The 12,714-nt window shown below is 35.5% G+C and overlaps 1 protein-coding gene across 1 annotated transcript in view; it reads left to right on the top strand.

The window, feature by feature from the left end:
• Positions 1-12,714, top strand: part of MOSPD2 (motile sperm domain containing 2) — a 67,265-nt gene that overhangs the window by 20,952 nt on the left and 33,599 nt on the right. The window contains exons 6-8 of the mRNA XM_081221419.1: positions 1,367-1,427; positions 3,690-3,728; positions 9,211-9,335. Of these exons, the coding sequence (XP_081077545.1) occupies positions 1,367-1,427; positions 3,690-3,728; positions 9,211-9,335 (225 nt within the window). The remainder of the gene's footprint in view (positions 1-1,366; positions 1,428-3,689; positions 3,729-9,210; positions 9,336-12,714) is intronic.

The following is a 12,714-nucleotide window of genomic DNA, read 5'->3' as shown; positions in this document are numbered from 1 at the left end:
TTGAACAGCCAGGGAAGTCCAGAAAAGTCTTTCATGGGTCTTCAAAGGGAAGACATTTTACAAGATAATGAATAGCATCCTTGAAAACATCCTCACAGAATGCAGAGCAATGGGTTTCATGGAGCTTCTTTATGTAGTACCCACTAATACACGTACACCAGTGGCATCCTATCAAATCGACTTGAATTAGCAGTAATTTGGGATTTTATAAGCAAGGTTATTCAATTAAAGATGAAAAGAATATTGGACAGAGACTTTTGGGGCAAAGTCTGGAGGCCACAGATCATATACTAGGTAACCAAATCTTTACATAACTAGTTATTTTGAGATATCTTCTTTGACTCTTACTTAACTACAAATTATTCAACTCTGTGCACCGTGGATATAATGATTAGTTATAAAGGTATTATATGCTAGGATTTATCCCATAATAAATACGTAATATAGTTATGGATGCTTATTTTCAGTTTATTAGCGTTAAAGATGCTACAACTCACATGCTAGGAATAACTTTATAGACTCAGATCTCTAGGGCAGCTCACCTTTGAGTAACAGATGGATTTAAGTTTGCCTGGTTGTATCTTTCATCCTACAGTCCTTATAAGATGGCTGATCAGTAAGTCAGCCTGTGGCCAGTGGAAACATATGGAATGAAATGATCCATGTGAATAGTAACCCTAATAATCTAGTTTCATGTTGCTGTGTTCAGTGCAGTAGAACCAACAGTCAGCTGTGTCTCCTAGAAATTGAAGTCAATGAACAACATTTAAATATAAACGAAAAAACTCTAATTCTTATTCTAGGCTCCTACACAAGAGGAAAGAAGCTAGAAGTGAAGTAGATACAGCAGGCCAATATGATCAGATTAACTGTTGTATAAAAGATTAATAAAATATATTTTATTGACTATTAGGTATAGAAATTAGGTTTAAAAAACAAACATATCAGAATTAACATGCATACATATTGTCATTCCAAGTAGTCAGGTTGAAAACTATATACTTGTTCTAATAATTCTTTAATTGTTCAACAGATGTTTAGAATTTCTTTATGGGGGTTCCTCTTTAGATCCGTTTTATAATGCCACATTACCTTAGCAGCGTGAAGTATCTTAACTAGTCTGGGGTAACATGAATGATGTTTAAGCTAATTTCTTTAACTCAGTTTTAGGACTGATTATTATAAGTAGCTTAATGACTTAAAAACTAACTCCCGGGAACATAAATATTTATTTATGAGCTATTTTTTAGAGAATTTAATAATTACCTCATTTATATTTAATAATTTATCACCTTTAGATATATGCAATCTAAAATTCTCTAATGTGGACAGTCTTAAAGATTTAAATGTATAATCTTTCTTTTAGGACATGGACTTTGTACGCTTCATCATCAACTGCTTTAAGGTTTATTACCCTAAATACCTCTGTAAGTAACTTCCTCCTTTATAAAAATACAATAGAGCGAAACCGTAGACAGTGTCTAAGAATTGTGGAGCTTCGTATTATTTTAGACTTTAATACCTGAGACATTGTTTTCTGGTGAAGAGCTTAAATATGTTCTAGAAGTTGAAGTACATATCCTAGTAGGTACAGGAGAAATTTTTCATAAATAATCATTGTCCTTTACAGTTAGTTTTAAGAGTTCAAGTTATAATCTGTGTATATGCCATCCTATCACACACACACACACACACACACACACACACAGAGACGTAAAAACATACATTTATTTCCAAGATTATCCCATTTTTACTAATTTTTCTATTGAGAAATTAATTTTAAATATTATTTGGAACTTCTTACATGCAAGAAACAGATGAGCAATATTGGTAAGTAAAGTATACTGTGTGATAAGCAATACCCATACATAAAGTACATTGTGTTTCTAGTTGCTATTTTTAAATTGTCATTAAGAAAACACTTGACTAGTGTGCATGACATTTGAATCTGGCATTTGGAGTTTGCTTTTAATTGTGACTCTTCTATTAATTGCCTGAATGAAGAACTCCTAAATCTTATATATTCATTTTTGACTTGATAGATTTACATGATGGCTTCCCCCTAGGGAAATCAAGATGCCATTCCACATAAACAGTCAAATATTTTTAAAAACCCCAGTGGGTTGAAAGTGAAGAGACAGAAGAGAGGCAACAGGGACATCAGAAATGGAAACTCACAGGTCTGCCTGGGCACACCCCTGGCAAATACCACAATTAGCGTCTTTGGGGACTTGTGACTCAGGTGACACTAAAGCATGAAATGCCTAAGTCATTTTATTTTGATGTGCTTTCACATTAGTGTTAATGTGATGTGAGAAATAGACAGAAAGCATGGTGGATATCGAGGATCATTGCCACTCCTAGCCCTGTGCTCTTGTGTCTTCAGAGAGAGTGTTCATGAACATTTTTAGGTAAAAGGAATGTCTAGTTTGGGGAACCTGTAGGATCTGCTGTTCCTTCTGAATTCTTCCTGGATCTGGCATATACCCTGATTCATTAAGACTTGCTGAGTGGTGCCAGTCATTGGTCAGTAGGGAATCACTGCCCTTGTATTATTAGATTTTTTCTTTCATGTACAAAATGAAAATATCCACTTGTTTATTGAAATATCGAAAGGGGTTTGTGAAGAGCTGTTTATAAAGAGCGTAAATATTACTATTACTTTATAAAACACATCTAAGATTCTTTTGAGAAAACTATTAATAAATTCATTGGTCTATATAAAGATGAATTGAACACTGTCATTCCAAATAACTAGAGATAATGTATTTATTCTAGCTACATAATGTTTTGCAGACATTGAATTTTATAGAATCTTAAGTTGATTATGTTTCACAATTTGTCATGAAATATAATATTCTTAAAATCTTGAGTCAAAATCTTTTTAGGCATATCTCAGATGAAGAGTGAGGTACTGAGCACCAGGGTACCTCTTTGCAAGTACCTTGTTCCTTACATGTGCATTATTTGTCCTATAATCATTCTAGGAAGTTCTCTGTTCAGGGAAGAATGAAATTATGTTTTGATTCATCTGGAATGGAAGAATGAATTTGTTATCAAAAATCCCCTCTGTGGGTTCTGATTCTTTCTCACAATTGTTAATAGGGCTGCTTAATATCTTCATCTAAGTATACAAATAAAATTCCTGTATACTTTGGAATTATTGGCTTCCTGAGGCTCATAATATTAAGAAAAGTGGAAATAATTTTTGTTTCTTAAAACATAATGATTTATTAAAAATGGGGCAACTGTCAGAGTGGGTTTAACAATATAATATCTAGAAAACTAGAATTGAAGCCATAAATTAGACATTGAAATCATTTTAAAGCTCAGTGGACTTTAGCACTAATATGACATGCCACATCCAGAGTTTCCACTTACCCACTTACTATTTTTTGGTACCTTTCTGCAAACAACAAAAACAATAAATGAATAAAAGAACACGCTATTTGCCAAAGGGCAGTGATAGTACATTATTCATTTCACATAAGCCATCCTCCTAGGTGAGCCCCTCACCACTGTGAGAAGTCAGTTTAGTTCTAGCACCACTCACACTTTATGGAATTAAAACTGAGTCATCCATCTCAGTTTTTAGATACATTTAGATCACTCGTTTATTTTAGGCCAGGTATAAGTGACTACTATTGTGGTACTAAGTCACAGACAATGAATTTTTTTTCATCTTTCAGCAAAAATGGTGATCTTTGATATGCCTTGGATAATGAACGGTGAGTATATTACTTATACTTTCCTAACATAAAACGTCTGATTTTTTTTTCTTTGCCAATTTAGCCATATTTCTGTGGTTGTTTAAAAAAGAATGTTACTGTGTTTGGTGTGTAATTTTAAGAGGCTGGAGCTAGAACACGCAAAGGCTGTTACTAAGCAAACTGGGCTAACATTGTACCCCCAGGCTCTGGGGATACCCATTAGTCTTCTCTAAAAACAGTTTTAAAATGTTCAGTCATTCAGGTAAAACTATAGCCAGAAGCCTATTTGTCATCTACAGATGGGATATGTCACAGAATGCAGACCTTGGCTAGGTTCTCTCATGGGCTTCAGGTGTTGAGGAAGAAAATGGGATGAGTCTAAAATTTAGTCCAAATCTCTATAGTCACATAATCCTTAGGACAGTCATGGTATATTTTTTTGGCAAAAAAAAATTTAAACCATTGAAAAACATTCTTTACCAACTTGGATGTGGTTGTAAATTTAATGTTATTTTCAGAATGTGCATTTTCATTTGTGTTTGCCAATCAGTTGTTACATAGAAAGCAGTAGAGAAAACCAATGAAATCAAAACTCGGTTCTTTGAAAAGTTCAACAAAACTGACAAAACTTTAGCTAAACTAATGAAGAAAAAAAGACTCAAATTATTAAAATCAGGAATAAAATAAGAGACATTACTACTGACCTTACAGAAATGTAAAGGATTATAAGGGAATACTGTGAACAGTTGTGTGCCAAGAAATTAGATAGCCTAGATGAAATGGGCAAGCTTCTAGAAAGACACAAACTATCGAAATGGACTCAAGATTCTGAATAGAAGTATAACAAAAGAAATTGAATTAGTAATCAAAAAATTTCTCACAAAGAAAAGCTAAGACCCCAAATGGCTTCACTAGTAAATTCTACTAAACATATAAAGAAGAATCAACACCAGTTCTTCTCAAACTCTTCCAAAAAATAGAAAACACTTCCCAACTCATTTTATGAGGCAAGTATATCCCTAATAACAAACATCACAGGAAAAGAAAACTAATATCAGACTAATATCCTTTATGAATATAAATGGACCAGCCCTCAATAAAGTAACAAACTGAATCTAGCAGCATATAAAAAGGATTATATACTATGATCAAGTGGGAGTTATCTCAGAAATGCAAAGTTGGTTCAACATATGAAAATCACCCAGTTATCCAACGTATTAATAGACTAAAGAAAAAAAACCACATGATCATCTTAATAGACACAAAAAGTATTTGACAAAATCCACTACACTCTCCTGATAAAAGCACCCAAGCAACTAGGAATAGAAGGTTCAAAGAGTTGGGACAACTGCAAACTTAGTCGGATCACAGTAGTTCACACAAGACTACCCTCACTTATGACACTAATTGTAAGTTCAAGGGTTTTCCAAAACTACCCTCAGGTTTACTGGAATCATTCACAGAGCTCACTGAAAGCTATTGTATTCACAGTGATGGTTTATTACCAGGAAACAATTCAGATTAAAATCAGCCAAGGGTAAAAAAAAAAAAAAAAAAAAAAACATATGGTAGAATCCAGGGAAGTACCAAATGTGGAGTGTGTTACTTTCCCGTCATCAATATGTGACAATGCTCATGAAGTATTTTCAAACAGGGAAGCTCACCCAAACCTCAGTGTTCAGAGTTTTTATTGGGGCTCCATTTCCTAGGCCTGACCAGTTTATCACATGGTTCATCTCAGTCTCCAGTCTCTCCAGAGGTCTACAGATACTGTGTGACCCAAAGCCCCCACCCTAAATTGTATTGTTCCAGTATGACTCAGGCTCCCTAGGCAAACAAAGACACTCCAGCAGGCATGAAGGTTACCTCCAGAAGCTGAGGGTAAAGGCTAGACCTTTCTTTGGGTAAAGTTAATTTTTCACAGAAGAGAATTTCCTCACCCCAATAAAGGGCATCTATGTAAAACCAACATCTATGAAAACCCATGGCTAACATCACACTTAGCAGTAAAAGAATGAATATTTTCCCCCCTAAGGTCGGGAACAAGACAAGGTTGTCAGCTTTTACCACTTACACTGCCAGGACACTTTGGCAAGAAAAATAAATAAAAAGCATCCAGATGGGAAAAGAAGAAGTCATACTATCTATATATGCAGGTGACATCTTCTATATGGAAAATTTTAAGGAATATACACACACACAAGCCTATTAGAACTAATAAATGAGTTCAGCAAGGTGGCATGATACAAAGTCAATACACAAAACCAGTTGTATTTCTGTACACTGGCAATCAATAATACAAAAATGAAATTAAACAATTCCATTTATAATAGCATCACAAAGAACAAAATACTCAGAAATAATAAAAGAAGTTGAAGACTCATGCTGAAAACTACAAAACACCATCGAAGGAAATTCAAGACCTAAGTAAATACTCATCTCTTGTTCATAGATTAGAAGACCTAATATTGCTAAGATTCAATGCATTCCCTGTCAAAATCCCAGCTGCCTCCCCCACTTTTTTTTTTTTTTTTTTACAGAAATTGTCAAGTTTGTCCTTATATTCATATGGAAATGCAAGAGACCCAGAGTAGTAAAAATAATCTTGAAAAAAAACAGTGAAATGGAAGGACTCACACCTCTTGATTTTTTTTTTATTTTTATTTTTTTGGCTGGATTGGGTCTTAGTTGAGGCACACAGGATCTTTTGTTCTCATTGCAGTGCACGGGCTCTTTGTTGGAGTGCACGGGCTTCTCTCTAGTTGTGGCGTGCCAGCTCCAGAGCTCATGGGCTTTGTAGTTGCGGCATACAGGCTCTCTAGTTGTGATGTGTGGGCTTAGTCGCCCCACAGCATGTGGGATCTTAGTTCCCTAAACAGGGGTTGAACCAGCGTCCCTTGCATTGCAATATAGGTTCTTAACGACTGGACCACCAGGGAGGTCCTGTACCTCTTGGTTTTAAAACTGACTACAAAGCTATAATAATTAAGATGTTGTGGTGTGGACATCAGAATAGACACATAGATCAGTAAAACAGAATTGAAAGTCCAGAAATAAACCCTAACATTTATGATTGATTTGTTAACAATGGTGCCCAGACAATTAGGTGGAGAAAGGTTAGTCTTTTTAATAAATGGTACTGGGACAACTGAATACCCACATTCAAAAGAATCAAGTTGGACCTCTACCTTCCATCATATACAAAAATTAACTTAAAATGGGTCAGAGTTAAAATTATAAAACTCTTAGAAAAAAACATAGGAGTAAATCTATATGACTTTGGAGTAGGCAGTGGTTTCTTAGGTACGACACCAAGAAAGCACAAGCAACAGAAGAATAGATATATTGTACTTCATTAAAATTGAAAACTTTTGTACCTCAAGGGACACCATCAAGAAGGTAAAAAGAAAACTCTCAGAATGGAAGAAAATATTTACAATTAAGACATCTGATGAGGGACTTAGGTCTAGAATACATAAATAACTTTTATAATGCAACAGTAAAATGACAAATGGCCAAATTAAAAAGGGTGAAAGATTTTAATAGACATTTTTCCAAAGAAGATATGCAAATGGGCAATAAATACATAAAAGATGATCAACATCATTAGTCATTAGAGAAATGCAAGTAAAAACTAAATGAGATACTACTTCACACCTACTAGGATGGCTGTAATCAAAAAGACTAAAGTAACAAGTGTTGATAATGATGTGGAGAAATTAGAACCCTCATACGTTGCTGGTGAGAATGTTAAATGGTGAAGCCACTGTGGAAAAACAGTTTGGCAGTTCCTGAAAACATTAAACCTAGAATTACCATATGACCCAGCAATTCCACTCCTAGGTATATCCCCAAGAGAATTGAAAACATGTCTACACAAAGAGTTGTACACAAATGTTCATGGTAGCATTATTCATAGTAGTGAAAAGTGGAAATAATCCAAAGTTTATCAATTGATAAATGGATAAACAAATGTTACATATCCATAAAATGGAAAGTTATTCAGCCATAAAAAGGAATTAAATACTGATACATGCTACATCACAGATGAACCTCAACATGCTGAGTGAACAAAGCCAGTATGAAAAAAAACACGTTGCATGATTCCATTTATACAAAATGGGCAAATCCATAAAGACAGAAACTAGATTAGTGGTTGCCAGGGAATAGGAGAAAGGAGGATAAGGAGAGATTGCCAGTGGGTGCAGATTCCTTTTCGGTGTGATGACAGTGTTCTAAAATTAGATAGTGGTGATGGGTTACACAACTCTGAATATACTAAATAAAAAACATTGATGTGTATACTTTAAAAGGGTGAATTTTATGGTATGTAAGTTTTATCTCCATAAGGCTGTTATAAAAAGTCAGATTTTGCACTTCAGTTAATTCAAGTAGCATAGCTTCAAACAAGTCAACTCAGACTTTTTAAATTGAAATTAATGAAAATGTTATGTAAAAAAATTTTAAGCATAATTAGCCAAAGTAAAAATGCAGTTTTCTGAACTACTGTTTAATCTTTATCATGATGTTTTATTTCCTGATTTTTTTTCATTGACGCTTTTGAAAATTTAATGCTGGATTTCTCTTTTAATTCCTTTAAAATGTGCTTAGAAAGTCATGATGGAAACGAGGTTTAAAAGTTTAAGTATAGGGCTTCCCTGGTGGCGCAGTGCTTGAGAGTCCGCCTGCCGATGCAGGGGACATGGGTTCGTGCCCCGGTCCGGGAAGATCCCACATGCCGTGGAGCGGCTGGGCCCGTGAGCCACGGCCCCTGAGCCTGCGCCTCTGGAGCCTGTGCTCCGCAACGGGAGAAGCCACAACAGTGAGAGGCCCGCGTACCGCAAAAAAAAAAAAAAAAAAAAAAGTTTAAGTATAAATCAGAATGGCATGACAGAACAAAATTGTAATTAATAAACAGCTGTGTTTGATAACAGTTTATTTTTGCAGATTCTATAAAATCGTCACAGTTCTAAGCTGCAGGGCTTGGGAGAAAGGCACAGAAGTACAGGCTTAGGATGGAAAGTCTGGGTCTGGCTCACGCATAATGAGGAAGCCTGCTTTTTTCTCTTCCTGACTTCTCAGTTGAGAAGGTTTTTCAGATTGGGGGTTTATCACAGAAGCATAAGGGAAATGACTCTTCTCATACTATTGTACATATTAGTGAATCACAATGCTGTTTGATTCATTGTCTGGAAATCTTAGTAGTTGGGATCATTGATGGATTTGTACAGAGGCGAAAACCCTGATAGGTTTATTAATGAGCATCAGGATAATTTAATCTTCCTGAATCTTCCTGGAACATTTGAAACCCACAAGGGACAGTCAAAATGTAGATGCCTACAGAGATTAGAGAATGTGAATTAAGTACTGTGCCATGGAAAAATGCATATTAACAGATTTTAGCCTGAACTAATTTCAGAGGACGTGGGTTAGCACATACAGTAAGTAAATCGAGAAAGAGAATGAAAGGAATTTAATGAAGTGACTGTTTTTTCTTCAGCTGCTTTCAAAATTGTGAAATCCTGGCTTGGTCCAGAAGCAGTGAGTTTGTTGAAGTTTACAAGTAAAAATGACGTCCAAGACTATGTCAGTGTAGAATACCTGCCTCTTCACATGGGCGGAACTGTAAGTACAGTACTCGAAACCTGTTTCTAAAATAAGACTGGGTCATGGCACATGAGGCTGTATTCTTTCCTCAAGGAAAAAGGAAAAGCAATATCTTACCATCCTAAGAAAAATCATAGGTATCCTAAAATAGCAAGCAGTGTTACAGATACTTTTTATTTAAGTTTTCAAGTTGTTAAATTTTTATTTGTGAATAGGTCATGTCTATACATGGTTCTAAACTGAAACCTATGGAGTAAAAGTATTCAGAAACAGGTATTCGGTAAAAAGTCTTTGGACTGCTATGCCAACCACACTGTTCCCCTCCGTAGTTTCATTTATTATTTTTCTTTCCAGGGATCTTTGTTACCTATATAAGCAACTATAGTAAATATGCAATACATATATAAGCAACTATAGTATATATGTAATTCTTTCTCCCTCCCATCTCTTTTAAAAAAAGTAGTGTATTTATACACTATTGTGTATCCTGCTTTTTTCTTCACGACTTACAGATCATTCTAAATCAATATGTGATAAGCTGTCTAACTCTTGTTTATGGCTGCATAGTATTCCAGTGTCTAGAGATGAACCATAAATTGTTTAAGAAATAACCATAAGTTATTTAATTTCCTTTGGATGTGTCTTTAGTTTGCTTCCAGTTGTTTGCTGTTGAACAGTTTTTAATTTAAAAGGTAATATATACTGTCATTTCCATTTTTTGGAAATGATCTTACTACTTAGAAGTAAGAGACCAGGAGTAAGTAGTTATGTGTTAAATTTTTAATACTCCATAACAATGAAACATATTTGTTTTTTTTGTTTTTTGGTGTTTTTTTTACATCTTTATTGGAGTATAATTGCTTAACAATGGTGTGTTAGTTTCTGCTTTATAACAAAGTGAATCAGTTATACATATACATATGTTCCCATATCCCCTCCCTCTTGCATCTCCCTCCCACCCTCCCTATCCCACCCCTCCAGGCGGTCACAAAGCACCGAGCTGATCTCCCTGTGCTATGCGGCTGCTTCCCACTAGCTATCTACCTTACGTTTGGTAGTGTATATATGTCCATGCTTCTCTTTCGCTTTGTCACAGCTTACCCTTCCCCCTCCCCATATCCTCAAGTCCATTCTCTACTAGGTCTTTGTCTTTATTCCTATCTTACCGCTAGGTTCTTCATGACATTTTTTTTCTTTTTAAATTCCATATATATGTGTTAGCATACGGTATTTGTCTTTCTCTTTCTGACTTGTTTCACTCTGTATGACAGACTCTAGGTCTATCCACCTCATTACAAATAGCTCAATTTCATCTCTTTTTATGGCTGAGTAATATTCCATTGTATATATGTGCCACATCTACTTTATCCATTCATCCGATGATGGACACTTAGGTTGTTTCCATCTCCGAGCTATTGTAAATAGGACTGCAGTGAACATTTGGGTACATGACTCTTTTTAAATTATGGTTTTCTCAGGGTATATGCCCAGTAGTGGGATTGCTGGGTCATATGGTAGTTCTGTTTGTAGTTTTTTCAGGAACCTCCATACTGTTCTCCATAGTGGCTGTACCAATTCACATTCCCACCAGCAGTGCAGGAGGGTTCCCTTTTATCCACACCCTCTCCAGCATTTATTGTTTCTAGATTTTTTGATGATGGCCATTCTGACTGGTGTGAGATGATATCTCATTGTAGTTTTGATTTGCATTTCTCTAATGAGTAAAGATGCTGAGCATCCTTTCATGTGTTTGTTGGCAGTCTGTATATCTTCTGTGGAGAAATGTCTATTTAGGTCTTCTGCCTATTTTTGGATTGGGTTGTTTGTGTTTTTGTTATTGAGCTGCATGAGCTGCTTATAAATTTTGGAGATTAATCCTTTGTCAGTTGCTTCATTTGCAAATATTTTCTCCCATTCTGAGGGTTGTCTTTTGGTCTTGTTTATGGTTTCCTTTGCTGTGCAAAAGCTTTGAAGTTTCATTAGGTCCCATTTGTTTATTTTTGTCTTTATTTCCATTTCTCTAGGACATGGGTCCAAAAGGATCTTGCTGTGATTTATGTCATAGAGTGTTCTGCCTATGTTTTCCTCTAAGAGTTTGATAGTTTCTGGCCTTACATTTAGGTCTTTAATCCATTTTGAGCTTATTTTTGTGTATGGTGTTAGGGAATGATCTAATCTCATACTTTTACATGTCCCTGTCCAGTTTTCCAAGCACCACTTATTGAAGAGGCTGTCCTTTCACCACTGTACATTCCGGCCTCCTTTATCAAAGATAAGGTGACCATATGTGCGTGGGTTTATCTCTGGGCTTTCTATCCTGTTCCATTCATCTATCTTTCTCTTTTTGTGCCAGTACCATACTATCTTGATTACTGTAGGTTTGTAGTGTAGTCTGAAGTCAGGGAGCCTGATTCCTCTAGCTCCAGTTTTCTTTCTCAAGATTGCTTCGGCTATTCGGGGTCTTTTGTGTTTCCATACAAATTGTGAAATTTTTTGTTCTTGTTCTGTGAAAAATGCCATTGGTAGTTTGATAGGGATTGCATTGAATCTGTAGATTGCTTTGGGTAGTAGAGTCATTTTCACAATATTGATTCTTCCAATCCAGGAACATGGTATATCTCTCCATCTATTTGTATCATCTTTAATTTCTTTCATCAGTGTCTTATAATTTTCTGCATACAGGTCTTTTGTCTCCTTAGGTAGGTTTATTCCTAGATATTTTATTCTTTTTGTTGCAGTGGTAAATGGGAGTGTTTTCTTGATTTCACTTTCAGATTTTTCATCACTAGTGTATAGGAATGCCAGAGATTTCTGTGCATTAATTTTGTATCCTGCTACTTTACCAAATTCATTGATTAGCTCTAGTAGTTTTCTGGTAGCATCTTTAGGATTCTCTATGTAGAGTATCATGTCATCTGCAAACAGTGACAGCTTTACTTCTTCTTTTCCAATTTGGATTCCTTTTATTTCCTTTTCTTCTCTGATTGCTGTGGCTAAAACGTCCAAGACTATGTTGAATAAGACTGGTGAGAGTGGGCAACCTTCTCTTGTTCCTGATCTTAGTGGAAATGGTTTCAATTTTTCACCATTGAGGACGATGTTGGCTGTGGGTTTGTCATATATGGCCTTTATTATGTTGAGGAAAGTTCCCTCTATGCCTACTTTCTGCAGGGTTTTTATCATAAATGGGTGTTGAATTTTGTTGAAAGCTTTCTCTGCGTCTATTGAGATGATCATATGGTTTTTCTCCTTCAGTTTGTTAATATGGTTTATCCCGTTGATTGATTTGCGTATATTGAAGAATCCTTGCATTCCTGGAATAAACCCCACTTGATCATGGTGTATGAATCTTTAAATGTGCTGTTGGATTCTGTTTGCTAGTATTTTGTTGAGGATT

This window comes from Mesoplodon bidens, assembly GCF_964165515.1.
Source record: "Mesoplodon bidens genome assembly, chromosome: X".
Lineage (NCBI taxonomy): Eukaryota > Metazoa > Chordata > Mammalia > Artiodactyla > Ziphiidae > Mesoplodon > Mesoplodon bidens.
This window is presented reverse-complemented; position numbering and strand designations above follow the sequence as displayed.